Raw genomic sequence first — 15,106 nt, 5'->3', positions numbered from 1 at the left:
CCACAGCCCCCTTTCTCTTTCCCTCCCCACAGAGCACCTCCCGTCACGAACTTAGCATCTTCTGCCCATCCCCACCTGCTACCCTTCCTTTCTAGCAACGAGCCACCCTCACGTTTTCATTCTGTTTAAAAGAATCCCAAAACGCACCAAATTGCACCCGATCCTGTGCCCGCTCTGCATGCCTCGGTTTCTGCCTCCACCACCCTGCAGGAATTTCTCTGCTCCCCAGGCCTCACTGCCCTATTCAAGGCCAGCAAAAACTAGGTGCAGAAAAAAATCAGTCAATCAAACCCCGAAATGCAGGACACCGAGAAAGGAGAACCTCAGGATCCAGGTCCAACCCCTGGCTCAGCACAGGAATCCTGTCTGTCGTAACCCTGCCCCAGCCTCTGCTTGAATCCCCCCGTGGACGGGGAGCTCATACCGCCCGACTGCTGGACAATTCCTTCTATTACTGGGCAGCTCTAACAGAAAGTCACATCTGCTGCCCTGTGACTTCTACAGACACGTTCTGTCCCCTTGAGTCAGAGTGAATGAAACCTCTCTTTCTTCTCCACGTTACCCATCAGAAAAGAGACAGCCCATGGGTCCCCCATCTTCTGTCCTCCAGAAGCCTCTTAAACTACCTGCATAGCTAGGTTCCTGCAATACTAAGAAAACAGAACCGCATTTGAATTAGAATGAGGCCACGGCCACAGTTACTCTGGCTACAATGCCAATGAAAATGTGTTTTATTTTGCTTTAATATTTTTAAAAATAATACTTTGACTATTTTAATATCAGTCTTCTTGAAAAGCAGTGTGATACTACTCCCCTTCCTGGCTTAATAAAAAAGTTGCATAGTTCGCAATTTTATACCTATTAAATAAACAAAGATTGAAAATAGTGGTGCTACCCAGTAGGGGACCCTGAACTCTCTCGTATGGCTGGTGGCAATATAAATTAACACCAGCCTCTCAGGAAACAACCTGTCAGCCTGTTGTTTCGAGAGCCATAAAAACATTCATACCCTTCGACCCAGGAATCCCAGTCTTGGGAGTTTATCCTAAGAAACTAGTTTTTAAAAAAGGAAGGAAGGAATGGGGGAAGGTTACATGCATTAAGATATTTATTCAAGTGCTATTGAATAGTCAGCAGAAGGAGACTCAGGAAAGTCTGATTTCATCCAGCGTACCATGCAACCGTAATCAGTGAAAGTTCTGAAGACTAGTCTGCAACTTGAGAAACTCCTTAAGATAAGACGGTAAGTGAGAAAGCACAATTAAAATTGTCTGTACAAAGAGAACAGTACTGAAAGGCTCAGAGAGAACTCAAAATAGTTGGTTTGATGTGGTGGTAGGATCAGGGTGATTCTGTTAAAAAATGTCCCCCTTGTCAGCACTGCATTAGCTGCATAATAAATGAAATAAGAATGATGTAGTCACTGGCATAGCTCTTTCAGTGATGAAGATTAATAGGCAAAGCCTACAGAGTTGAGTGTGAAGGAGCTGGCCGAACTCCGCCCCCCTCCTCCCCGCCCCCGGCTGTCTTGTGCTTCTGGGGTTGCCCCACACGTTCCATGGAGAATTCTAACATCTGCCCCTCTGCCTCCAAGGGCGATGGGGATGCTACCTGGAACAGCTTGGAGGAAATCTAGGGCAAATGTATTGACCATTTTATTTATCTCTAAGAGTGATCACGGCCCAATCATAAATGTAGGGTATTCTTAAACAGGTACTTGGCTTCTAGAGGTCGCAGGATGAACAGGAGTGAAAGGCAGGATGCTCAGATAATTCCATACCCCTTCTTGCTGTCCCCAGGTGGAGACTGCACCCAGTGTGTCCTGTGGCATGTCCTCGGGAACAGAGGGCAGGACAGCCATGCCACGCTCTGCGTCCTCTAGCCATCTGTTCGGATGCTACAGGCAGGGGTCTGCAGAGGGACAGCACACGGCGGGTGCATGCAGAACCCATGCAAGAGGACGGGAAGAGGGTGGCGGCCACCCTCGGGGCATGCACCCCGCCTCAGAGAGGGCCAGGCAGCAGATGGGATCACCGGCATTCCCGCTCTGGGACAAGCAGTACCCAAGGTGATCGTGGTGTAAACGACTCCTTCAGGCACCTGCACCCATCTGGGGACTCCACTGGGGGGAAATCTGCCAGAATGATCTGTGTGGTATCCAGAAGAACAGACAAAGGCAAGAGGAAGAGAGAGAAGATGAAGACGGCGGCAGACCCAAATGCAGACACAAAGAGATGTGGCGACGCGGCTGCCCTCCCACCAGAAGTTAGTGCGTTCCCATCGGAGATGTGGGCTTGTCAGGTGTACCCCAGCCTGGCCAAGGACATCATTTCCCAGCCCCTTCCCGTCCAGAGATGTGACTTCCTGCCGCCAATGGAATGTGGATAGAAGCACTGGGTGTCACTCTGGCTGGTGCCTTTAAGGAGCACAGAGAGGTTCTCCACCCTTTCTTTGTGGTGGATTCTGTGGCCTCAGAAGGTGACCGAGCCCACGCTGGACGGAGCCTGCTGACCAGTAACGCCCAGCTGAACTATTCCGTGAGTGAGAATCAGATTTGCACTGGGTTACTCTAAGCTGCAAGAGGGGTTGTTTGTTACAGCAGCTGCCGTTGCTGATGTCTACTGTCTCTAGCAGGAGACACCAGCAATGCAGGAGCTCTACCTAATCGCTCCCGCACAGGCCGGCAGGGCACTTACTAAACTTGTTCAGAGAGAGGACCTGACCCAGGGAAGCAGTGAGCGGACTGCTGATAAAGCAGGTCAAGAGGCCAAGCAACTGGTCTTTTCCAGGAAGTCAGCAGAATCGCTGTTGGCCAAAGAAGTAGAGGAAGGGGTGGGAGTCCAATGGTCATTTCTGCTGCTGTGACCTGTGCGTCCCACTGGTCAGACAGGTGTGGGGGCCAGCAGGCAGGAACCAAGGGCAGGCCGGCTTATGATGCAGGGGAGGCCCCCTCTTTGTGGTAAGTATGACCAGCTCCCCACAAGTCATCCTCCGTCCTCGAGCTGGCAGGGGACAAAAGGCAACTGGGCTTCTCCCCACCCTCCTTGCTGACCTTGTGATGACCCCCCGGTTCTGGATAAAACCAATATGAGCTCCCAGTCAAGAGACAAACACCGGGATCCTTCTGACTGCTTGTTTGTGTCGAGATGAGGTGTCTGCCCCACCAGCAGGCCCCCGGGAGCGTCTGGGAGGCAGGCCCCGGCTGGCACAGGCCACACCCAAGAGAGATGGGCTTCAGACACATGGAGGTGCTCCCCGGGGTGAGTCACTGCTCCCACCTTCCAGACGCACCCAGACAGCCCCACCGCGCTCTCAGCTCCAGTCTGAAATCACAGTCCGGCCGGTGACTTGGCAACACCTCACAAGTTAAGTGACGTCTGTCCACAAAGCCAGCCTCTTAGAATAAAATTCCTTTGGGCCAAAGAAGCCCTCACCTCCCACACAGTTCCCGGGACCTCAGACAGTAGGTAAAGTGTGAAGAAAGAGGACAAGAATCCCTTGTGGCTCCAAGTGACTGGTCCCATCTCATCCCAGGGCCAGTTCTTTGTGACACCAACAAGGTCCCCTCCTTTGGCCAAGTTCATTCCCACCACCAGGGATCCTTACCGCTGACATCTGCAAGTTGCTTTATGCCTTCAAAGACCTTTCACTTACAAAGGAAGGAAAGAGAAGGAGGTAAGAAAGGGAGAGTGAGGGGACCAGAGAGTCCAGCTACTGGACTGGGAGAATGGGGCCACAACCATCTCTTTGTTCCAGAACCTTCAAGGCCTTTCTGTGTTTTAGAATCCCCACGAGAGCATTTCTATTTCTGATCCAACCTCATCAGGCTGAGAACCACTGGCCGAGGACAGATGACTCCAGCGTGAGCCCTGCCCCCATAGCAAAGGCCATCTACCTAAGTTAGGTCAGCCACAAACAACCCTCCCCTCCAAAGGCTGGAGAGAAGTCTATTCAGAGAAAAGCCTAAGTCGTTACCAAGGCCTACAGCTGCTTTCTGTGTCCCCATCTCCCATCTCTCTCCCCCAACCCCACCTGTTCCTGCCACAATGGCCTCCAAACATGCCAAGGGCTCTCCTGCCTCAGGGCCTTTGCATGTACTGTGCTCTCTGTTTAGAAAGTTCTTCCTGCAGGTATCAGCCCCACCCAGTTCCCACTTCATTTGGGAATCTGCTCAAGGTCATGCTATCAGAGAGGGCCTCCCTAATCTAAAATAAAATCCCTCTCCTGCCCCAACCCAGCTCCTGCAGCTTTCCATCCTGACAAGTTATCACCACCTGACACATCCTATGTTTATTTGCTGTCTGTCTTCCCTCGCAGAATCTAAGTGCCGTGACCACTGAACCCCACTGAATCCTGCGTGCTGCTGAGCTCCTGATTCCTAGAAGCATGCTGGGTACATGGTGGGAGCCCAGTGACTGTTAGTCCAGCGAAAGAACCTGGAAACTGGGGCTCTGGCTCAGCCTGACCACATTTCCATTGCTTACGGGGCCTTGTGCCTCTCGGCCAACACACCTCTTCTTTGTCACATTTCTGTGCTGAATCCAGCAACATCCAGGCAGGACCACAGAAAGCATCAGACACAGTAAACCAGCTCCTTGTGGACCACCCCAAGCCCCTCCTTGCAGGTGGGTTGGGTCTGCTGTAGGTCTCAGCTCCCCAGCAGACCAGAGGCCAAATGCTCTGTGGCCAGTTCTCAATTCGGGCCACGCTCTCTAGTAAGAGCCGCCCAGGCTGCCCTGTGTTTCTAGCCAGGGTAAGTGTGCCGGTCACCACCAGGGGAGTTGGCACTGGCATCCGTGCAGGAAGTGATTGGACCCCCTCCGAGCCCCGTCCCCAGGATGTACCATTGAGGGATGTGTCATATGGTTCAGCCTCTTCATAGTAACCCTCTGGAGACTCGATCTTTGGGGTGGAGAGCTGCTTCCGTTCTGGAATCTGTGGTATGAACAAATAAAACAAACATTTTCAGATACGATACACTGGGAACAACTTGGAATTAACCCTCTGGGTGGAAGGAGAGGGAACCAGAAGAAAAAAGTGCCCACCTTGGACATCAAGCAAGTCGAGAGGGAGAACAGGGATTATCGTGACTCCCATCAGCCACTCCATCCACAGTGTTTGGTTTGCATCCAGCTGGAGGGCCGTGGGCACACTGCTTAACCTCACCAAGCCTCAGCATTCCCCCCGCCCCCTGCAAAATGAGGCTCCGATGCCCACCACACACACAATATCATTGTACACATGACATAACACACTTGAAAGACCAGATGGAGTCAAGCTGTCGTAGCTATGATGGCTTCTACATAGAATACACTTTCTACAAAGACAAGGGCTGATCAGGGGTACACAGAGGAAGAGGACCTGGCTTCTAACTCCCAAACTTCTCCCATAACAAGTTCAATCATTTGCTCAGCAGATACTGGATGGCTCCCATGGACTAGCTGAGGGACACATCCAGATGGTCAGGAGTCAGTCCTGAGAAAGTCTTAACTAGGTGCTCACAGCTCCTTATCAAGTGCTTTAATAGACAAGGTCAAAGCTCCATGGGAGCCTGGAGGGTGTGATGAACATTTAGGACCAAGGAAGGATGCTCAGAGGACAGGACCACCCAGCATTTCTTACATGGCATGAGGGTGAATGAGCATAATTTGAGTAGAATAAAAACATATGCAGGGCTTCCCTGGTGGCGCAGCGGTTGAGAGTCCGCCTGCCCATGCAGGGGACACGGGTTCGTGCCCCGGTCCGGGAAGGTCCCACGTGCCGCGGAGCGGCTGGGCCCGTGAGCCACGGCCGCTGGGCCTGCGCGTCCGGAGCCTGTGCTCCGCAGCGGGAGAGGCCACAACGGTGAGAGGCCCGCGTACCGGGAAAAAAACAAACAAAAACATATGCAACTGTGGAGAAGAACAGAGCATGGAAATCGTTCTCTCCTCCATTATTCCATCTGTAAGATGGGCACTAGACTATGACGGTAATCTCATAAGCAATAGCAGGGGAGAAAGAGGTAGATGGTGGCATGAATATTACTATATATAGGTCATGAACGTGTAAGTGTCCCTCCACACAAGTCTCTGATGTCTTTCTGAATCACGAAGTCCCTGAAGAGGGCCAAGGGAATATTCATGATGAGAACAGAAATGGCAAAAGCTGAAGTGCATTCTCAGTCCTGGTTTTGAGAAGCCCTTGTGCTGGGTGTTCCACACGAGGGGCAGGCCTGGACCTTCGGGGGGTGCCAAGTGAAGACAGAGAACGGCTCTTAAGGTAAAGGGGGTACAGGGAGATCGTAGGAGAGACAGGGCCCTGACCTCGGACGGACCCCTGGACTGCTGGGGATTCCTTGCCCCACCAGGAACAGAGGCAGGAGGTGGGGAAATCTAGAAACCTTTGCCTTGGAAAATGAGCTTCTTTGGGGGACCCATGACAGAGAGAGCTTCCCTAGACCTGGCCCAGGCGGTGGTGGGAGAACAGGCAGCGTGGGCTCACGTCCCCGTGGGACAGTACTCAGCAGGGACCACAAGGGCGTCAGTTCCCAGCTTCCCCTGGGGGCAGAGTAATGCTCCTGCAGCTGCTGCACAAAACCAGGCTCCCCAGAGCCAAGTCTTCTGTGGCTTGGCGACTAGATCTATTCCTGTGATCTCTAGAGTGAATGTAACTAGGTTGGAATCCAGCCTTTAGGAGTCCATAGATTTAACCATGGGTATGTGACAGCCTCTCCGGGTCTCACTTTCCCTCTTCATAAAACAGGACTAGTACTGGAGTTGTCGAGGATTCAAGGAGACAAAACGTGATGGTGCTTCCACAGGGCCTGGCACATATCCAGTACGAGGAGGCTGTTGTCATCGTTGTCTGGGCGCCTCCACAACCCAGGCGCCCTGCAGGAGCCAGGTTACTGGATTGCTGTCCGGCAAAAGCTGAGACAGGTCCGCATGAAGAGTGTCAGCAGAGGCCAGGCCACCACCCGGCTCCCATGCCACGTCCTTCGAACTCCATCTGGCCCGACGCCGAGAGAGCTGACCCAAGTCCCAGAGGCAGGCTCTGAGCAGCCTGCAGCCCCAGTAGGTGCGACACACAGCAAGCAGGAAGGAACAGAATAATCTGCTCATTTCCTAAGCAGCCCAGCTGTGCTCCGGGCCGGCTGCGGAAGGGCGACGGCTGTGAGTGGTGCCTCCGGCCGGGCTCCTCGCCGGGGTGAGGGCCTCGCACACGGTGGACACATCTGGTAGCTGCTAGTGGATGACCCTTTGCCTTTGCTGCCCCTGGCCTGGAGAGACATCTCTGCTCCTCTCGGCTATTCCTGGCCCCGGTCAGCCAGAGGAAGGGCTGCCTCTGAGAGCCAGCTTCCTGGGGTCTGAGGGGAAAATGCCTTCTTTACCTGGGCCCCGACAAGGTCTCTGCTTTTGGGTCCTGGGGCTCAGGCTTCCTGAGTGGGCTGGGCCTCCAGCTGCAGCCTCCAAGAAGCCCCACTCCCCATCACAGGATGTGGGAACCCTTGTCTTGGTGAGGGTGTGGGGATCCCATCCGGAGGGAAGCTCTGAGCACCCAAGGTCTGGCTCTGGTCTGGATTCCCATGATTAGAACAGGACAGAAAGGGATTGAACTCTCCTGCGGGAACTCCTGCTGGGTCATTATCCCCACAGGGGGCCTGCCCTCCGTCTAGGAGTTGAGCACCAGGGGGTGTTTCTTGAGAGTCATCCAAGCCTCTCACTGTGAAATCATCTGTAAATGGATCTATACAGAGAGGCAGATAGGGCAGTGGGACAGGAATCTGACCTTCGGGGCTGGGTTCGAATCCTGACACTGGCACATCGAGCTGTGTGACTCTGGACAACTGACTTGACCTCTCTGGGCCTCAGTTCCTTTGCTATAAAATGGGGAGAGTAGAAGTATCTGTCACATGGGGTCACTGTAAGGATTAAACCATGCTCAGCACTATCAAATAATAAATATTAGTGTTCGCTAACCTTCAAAATAAGATATAAAAATATCAATCAAAGGGAGAAATGGTGCCTGTATGCATGTTTGGTGGGGGAAGAACAGGTGTACTCTGGGAGGATACAGTGGAGGTATTTGGGCATGACCTGGCTTATAGCAAGCTCAACCGCCTTAAAGAACAGGACAGCCCCTGTCCTCAAGGCGGCCAGGGCAAAAGATACGGGCCTGGGTCACGTTAAAGGATAAAACGACTCCAACAATTCAGAAGAGAGTCACATAATTACACAGGCGCAATGGCCTATCATCAGAGGTCAGAGGAGCAAGAGATCCTAAACTCCCAGAATTAAGAATAAAGGAAAGTTACTTTATCATCGTGATGATGAAGATGGTGCACATTCAACGAAGAAGCAGAAGAGATGTGACTTCGGAACCTAAAATAATGTCCTGAGGGTTCACAGGAAGGGACAGGGAAGAAAGCCACCCTGCTCAGTGTGACTTGCCAGAGATCGACAAACTTTACCTGTAGAGAGCCAGTCAGTACTTAGGGATTTGCAGGCCATTCGGCGGCTCTGATCTCAGCTCTTCTATCCTGCTACTGTAGCGCAAAAGCACCCATAAATCATACACAAATGAATAAGCTTGGCTGGATTCCAGCAAAATGTTATTTACAAAAGCAGGTGGTGCAGGATTTGGTCAGGCGGCTGTACCTGGCCAGTGCTGATTTAGATGAGACACAGAGCTGAAGATGTGGGGTGGCCCAGGTGACCTGGGGCGCCCCTGCAGTTCTGAGCAACCTGCCCCAGAATGCACTGTGGAAGCTTCTGGGGTGGGGGCTAGCGGATCCAGCCCGAGCTCCCCAGACCAACCATGGTGACGGCCTTCCCTGACCCCGCAGAGCAGCCTGCAGAAGTCCAGCCCCGACGCGTGGTCAGGCCTCAGAGGGGAGGTGGGCGGAGATGGCCGCCCAGGCCAGGAGCACGACGGTGCCAGCAGACGTCTGTCTCTCGGAAAGCGACCGCCGCACCTGGCTATGCAGACCGTGGCCTGGAAGTGCCACGGCTGCCTGAGTCACTGGCCACACCCATGAGGTTGCTCCAGACCCCTGGCTGCCCCCTCCAGTGTTGGACGGGCTGAGCCTGGGACAGAGGCCACGCTCCCGGCCCAGCCCTGGGCACTGAGGACCCCAGGCAGACACCCGGCTTGTGCTACAGCCATCAGAGAGCCCGGGGCCGGGCATGCAAGAGGACAAGCCACTGTGGTGCCCTGAAGCTCCTGGGTCAGGGTGGGAAGGGACACGGCTTCCTCTGGCCGAGGAAGAGAGGTCGCAGGGCCAGCCAGGCTCAGGCTGCCAAGCTCCCTCCCTCCCAAACTACTTGCTGTTCTGGTTCTCCTTCCTGTGAGAGCCAGAAGACACAGCTGTTCCCCGCTCCGCCCTGACACTGCTCCTCTGGGGGCCTTGGACTACGTCTTCAGCCAGACTTGACCAGAGAGGAGGCTGGAGGGGAGCAGGCGTGTGTGGGCAGGCAGGGAGGACCCCGGGTTCTGCACCCCCCCTTCCTCACTCCACATCCAGAAGGGCCTGGGGTGGAGGTGGGCGACTGGGACAGAACTAGGAGGGACCTAGGAAGGGTCCTTCTCGGCAGAGAAATTCCACAAGGAGCCGAGACTGCCAAGGCCGCTCGCTCTGCTGGAAGTCGCCCCACGGCCTGGAGTATGTCCACGGGAACCGTCACCACGCATCTGAAAGGCCGCACGTCTCGGGTGGTGGTGTCTTTCCAGTGCAGCGATAGGTTCCTCTCGAGCCTCTCCTGGCCCCGACGGCCCACAGACACAGATGATGCCGGGAGTCCGCTCCAGGGGACGGCCACAGCCCTGGGCTTGCTCGGAGGCCCTGCGTCTCACACCCCCCGAGCCCCTGGGGCCTCTGTGCCGGGGTCACAGAAGGCTGGCAAGGGAGCACTAAAAGCCAGCCAGAGTCGCGGGGCCGCCGGACTCTGTGACCATGACCCGGCCCCAGACCCTGGGTTCCCAGTCCACCACCACGTTCGTCAAACACGGGCTTCCAGAGCAAGTCACCGCTAAGAGGCTCCACCAGGTGAATGCTCCTCCCGTCTGGTGTGGACCCCTAAGCAGCTAGCTGCCCCACGTGGGGTGGGCAGTGGCACCCCACTGCACAGAGGCCAAAGGCACCCTGGTCAGAATCAGACATGAACTCGGGCTAGGAAAGTTGCAGCCACCTCTCCTTCCCCCCATCTGGCGAGGGGTGCTTGGGGCGTAACCCGAAAACCACAACACCTCCCATCTGCTTAAAACCAGCAGCAACTGGATGGGAGCTGAGAGGCCATGCCCCCTCCCCAAGTCCCGGCGCTGAAAGTGAGGGGAGCCTGCAGCGGAAAGGGACACAACTTGTACCTTTACTTGGCTAAGAAACCGAGCTGAAGAGTCCGGGAGGCCGCAGAGTGGCCCAGAAACCAAGAAACTGCATACAAATCCTGGGCCTGCTACCTCCCAGGGGTGGGATCTTGGCCAGTTGTTTTAACTCCCTGAGCCTCTGTTTTTTGGCAGGTGGTGGGAGGACCATGTTTGTGTGCACGGAGTGGGCAGCGGCTCAGAGCATGGCAGTCACTCATGGCATCAGCATATTGGGGTACCCAGGGACTGATGCTCAGTCCATCAAGTCTCAGTCAGCCTGAGATGAAGGGTCCCTGCCAAGCTGTCACCCAGCTCCAGGGGCTCCTGCAGTGGGATGCTGCCCAGACATTCCAGGCCTGCCCTACCAGCTGTGAGAGCAGCGGGAAGAACCGTACTGCCCCCAGGAAGGCATGAATGAAGGGGCCAGTCTGGGGACGGGACCCCCTCAGTGGTGACCTGAGCCTACAGATCCGGGGATGGATGGCTTGGTGGGAGCTCAGTGACCGTGCAGTCCCACGGTGCCAGAAATCCTTCCCAGCCAGATCCTAGCGTGGAAAGAACTTGGGTTCAAGTCCTGCCACTTCAAGGCTGTGTGACACTGGGATATTATAAACCCACTGATTCTCGGTTCTTCACCCATAAAATGTAAACACTACCACTCACCTCACTGAATACTAATGTAGTCTGCCACGCCCCCTGAATAAGAGGAGCTTAGGTGCGAGATGTTCATGTTCCTTTCATTTAAACACCAGGAAACAGAGGGCCAGAGACCTTAAATAACCTGCTCAAGGTCAAGGAGCTAGTACCCGGCAGAGCTGGAACCTGAACCCAAGTCTTTAGGAGTCCATCCATCCATCCATCCATCCAGAAGCATGCGTGTGGTCTACTGTGTGCACACACAGTCCCTGATCCAGGGAGCTTACATCTACTCTGGGAGGCAAATAATAAACATGGAGGGGTAACTGGGCGGTGTGGCAGGCAGTAATGGGGGCAGGCACCGAGGTGGGATGCCTCACATGGTAGGTCAGGGAAAGTCTGTCTAAGAATGTCTGAGACAGGAGGAGGGGGCAGCCTTTGAGGGGCCAGGGCCCGGGGACTGCAGAGTCCCTGAGGCAGGACTGACCACAGGGAACAAGCCAGGAACAGAAAGGAGGCTAGTGCACGGCAGATGCAATGAGGCTGGAGATGCAGCTGGGCCAGACCGTGTAGGCCCTGGGGCCACGTGAAGGAATGTGGATGTTCTGTCCCAAGTCCAGTGAGAGCTCTTGGTGGGTTTCAAGCAGGAAGTGGTGTGATGTGGTTTACATTTCTGAAAGGTCACTGTGGCCTGAGCTGGTGCCCATGTCTGCACAAGGCCCCGCTCATGGGGTGCTGGTGAAGAGCCTGGCATAGCCTCGGACACACAGGGACCCTCATCTCGCACTGCCGTTCCTCTTTGCGCTGAGCAAATGATGTCACCTGCTAGCACGCTTACTTGTCTCCGTCCCTCCCGGTGCCCCAGACCCCACAGACAACAGGTGCTCCGAAAATGCCAGACACTTGGTGGACTGACACCTGTGAGAAGCACTGGACCTTCACGGGACCCAAGTCAGGGAAATGAGGGGTCCCGGACCCACACTTACGATCTTGGGTGGCGGGAGGTCTGGAAGACTCTTCTGAGGGGCCGAGGAGTGCTGGCTGGGCTCACCGTTAGTCAGTGGGCTCTGCTCCTCGGGCGCTGTGGGAAGCAAGCAGGAGAGGGCTTCGGTGGGGGGCACCCAGCCTTGCAGTGGAGTCTCAGTAGCCAGGAATCTCTGGTCACATGAGCCCCGAGTTCTATTTGGGCAGGTGGTAATTACCCGGGCAGGCGGTCCCTGGAGCCAGTGTTGTTTTTCCTCCAAGAATAGGGAAGATCAGCCATGGGCAGTTTCCTCAGGAGGAACTAGTCTGAGGTTTCTGGTAGGTTCCGCACCCTGTCCTCCACCGGCCCCATGTCCAAAGTGCCCCGTGGCCACGGAGCTCCAGCGAGCGGAGGAGCTGCCCGTGGTCACTATATGGAGCTGCTCTCAGCACCGACCCTGTGATTACCTCTGTCCACCCCATGGTTTCCCCGGAAGGCAAACAACTTAGGGCCCGGAGGCTGCTTTAGTGCAGGGCACTTCTGCTGAGCCCACGCTTGGTGGTGGGGCAGGAGGTGAGAGCCACACTGGGGACATTGGCCACCAACCCTCTGTGCACTTTTAAGGAAAAAGGCACCAAAGGCTCTTCTGAGCCTGACCACTTCAGCAGGTGGCCAAGCCAGCTGGGGACAGACAGGTTCAGGCAGATCTGACCTTGGGGCTTTGCTGGCTGATGTCCTGAAGCCAAGTCTTTAACAGGAATGAATGTTTTGGGATGCTGTGTTCCCACGTCTTGCTAAGCCTCTGCCTTTGAGTCACAGGCTTGAGAGTTGGGAGACGGGGCTTCTAATCCCCTCTCCTCTGCAGCTAGGCAGCTCTGCAAACCTCTGGGCCTCCCTGGGGTCCTGCTGGACCCACTCCTGAGGGTTTTCAGACAAAAGCAGAGAGCAGAACAGAGAAGATTAAGACGCCATGGAAGACACCACCTGTCCTTCCAGTGGAAGTTAAGATGTTCTGCCAAGTGATCACCTTTGAACAAAACCTTCGATAGAATATTAAGGCAGCTGCTGACATCACGGACTCCTCGCCATCACACCCCCACCCCAACACACACACACTCATAAAATCCAGACCTCTGTCAAAAGTCATAAAGCTGGGGCTGTGGAATCAGCACCTATACAGCTGCTTTCTTAGAGCATCTGAATTATAACTTCCTATTACCGGGACGATGCTGGGAAACGCTGAGAGATTTTAGGGACTGAATCCTTATCCACGAAGGGGACACGAGACCTTTAAGAGGCAAGGAGGTGGCCTGATGAGACATCCCAAAATACATCAACCCCAAATAGCATCAACCAAAATGCGACTTCCAAAAATAACCCCACTAGGCCTGTCTGTGGTCCTGGCTGGGAGGAAGGAGGGGTGGGACGGAACCAAGGCTTATACTGGCCCCCTTCCTGGGAGCTGGCCACTCCATCAGCGGTAGCCCCGTACCTTTGTCTTGGGACTCAGCATCCTGTTGCTTGTGGACCGTCACTTTGTTCATATAAATGTACTCCTCATCAGAACCTGCAGAAGGAGGATGGAAGACACAGGCTTCATGTGATTTCATGAAGGGAAAGGGCCTCTAGAGAGAAAGGATGTCCCCTCCACCCCTCAGAGACATTGTCATCAGTCTGGATTCCAGTAAAAGCATACAACATTTTGAGTTGATTGAAAGAGTCCATTGTACAAAGAGCTGACAGATTTCCAAAAAAAGAAATACCAAATTGCTGACTGTTAGTTTTCTAGCCTGGGGGGAGGGGAGGGAAGGGAAGGGGAGGGTACAGAAGGATAGCTTTGGGAATAAAAGTCTTAAGTGGAAAAGCACCCATACCTTAAAGATGTGCCTCATATTCCACCAAGCAGAGATTTCTCTGGGTTTCCTAGCATTTTGTTTAAATTGTAAAACATTTCCTATCAGTCATTCTCACCCTAGTCTGAATTACATTCATCAGCTAACCAGAGTGAGGTCTATATAAGATAGGTCATATTCAGGACCTGGAAGTTTAGCTCCCAGGCCTCTAGGTGGGGTGTGACTGTGGGGGCCTGAGCTCTGGGTTTGGAGTGGGGAGTGTGCTGGGATTGGGCCTGCAGGACCAGCAGCTACCTGCTCTACCTGCAGTGCACAGCCCTTCCCCTCCCTTAAAAACATTTCTGTACAGGCTGTCACCTTCCCCGTGCATGTCTAGGCAGAGAAAGCCTTGGACCCTTTCTTCAGAAGCCTGCAGAGGAGACTGATCTGAGTGTTTCTCCTCCTAGAAATCCTCCTGCATTTCTTTGTGCCTCTTAATTTGCATTTCCTAGAAACTTGCGGCTGATAAATTCCAGTGGCTAGAGATGGTGCTACAGAGCCAAGGAGCCCAATTCAAACCCCTGGCGAAGGAGGCAGTTCAGCGCCAGCCAGTTCCACACCACAGACTGCCTAGACTCCAGCCAGCAGGCCTGCGTCAACAGAGCCCTGAGAACCCAGAGGAACAGGAGGAGGGTACGGCTGGATGGATCTTCCTCCATCAGCCCGTGGGATTGCCACCCTGGTGCCCAGCCCTGCCAGAACCAGTCAGCAACGTCACCCCTATACCAAGGGCCGCAGCAGCTAATCAGAGGGAACTACAAAGTCTAAACGTAGTTATCCACAACTTGCATACTTCCACTGAGGGGCTGGGTCTGTACCTTCTCCAGAGCATGGCACAGGATTAAAGCACTCTGCAGGGGGAAGCAGGAGACAGGGTAGGGAATGGGGGGCGGGGAGCCTCGGCCAAGCTCTGCCATTAACAGTAATTCTGAGCAAAACAGCTGACCTGTGTGCCTTGGTTCTCTTGCCTGCATAGTATATGGAAAATAATTGTGATGAAATATTGCCTAGTTCTACCCAACTGAAATTTTCAAATGTACAAAACTCAAATGTTAGGGAATTTGTAACTAACAAAGATTAAAAATGACAGCCTAGGGCTTCCCCGGTTGCGTAGTGGTTGAGAGTCCTCCTGCCGATGCAGGGGACGCGGGTTCGTGCCCCGGTCCGGGAGGATCCCACATGCCGCGGAGCGGCTGGGCCCGTGAGCCATGGCCGCTGAGCCTGCGCGTCCGGAGCCTGTGCTCCGCGACAGGAGAGGCCACAGCAGTGAGAG

General features: G+C 54.4%; 1 protein-coding gene across 1 annotated transcript in view; it reads right to left on the bottom strand.

Annotated features, from left to right (window-relative positions):
* The window catches only part of AFAP1L2 (actin filament associated protein 1 like 2), a 37,205-nt gene that overhangs the window by 17,056 nt on the left and 5,043 nt on the right, over positions 1 to 15,106 (bottom strand). The window contains exons 3-6 of the mRNA XM_007469642.1: positions 13,434 to 13,508; positions 11,964 to 12,058; positions 4,845 to 4,935; positions 2,064 to 2,147 (exon numbers count right to left, since the gene is read on the bottom strand). Coding sequence (XP_007469704.1) covers positions 2,064 to 2,147; positions 4,845 to 4,935; positions 11,964 to 12,058; positions 13,434 to 13,508 — 345 coding nt within the window. The remainder of the gene's footprint in view (positions 1 to 2,063; positions 2,148 to 4,844; positions 4,936 to 11,963; positions 12,059 to 13,433; positions 13,509 to 15,106) is intronic.

Source organism: Lipotes vexillifer, unplaced genomic scaffold (genome assembly GCF_000442215.2).
Source record: "Lipotes vexillifer unplaced genomic scaffold, Lipotes_vexillifer_v1.1 scaffold240, whole genome shotgun sequence".
Taxonomy (NCBI): Eukaryota; Metazoa; Chordata; class Mammalia; order Artiodactyla; family Lipotidae; genus Lipotes; species Lipotes vexillifer.
This window is presented reverse-complemented; position numbering and strand designations above follow the sequence as displayed.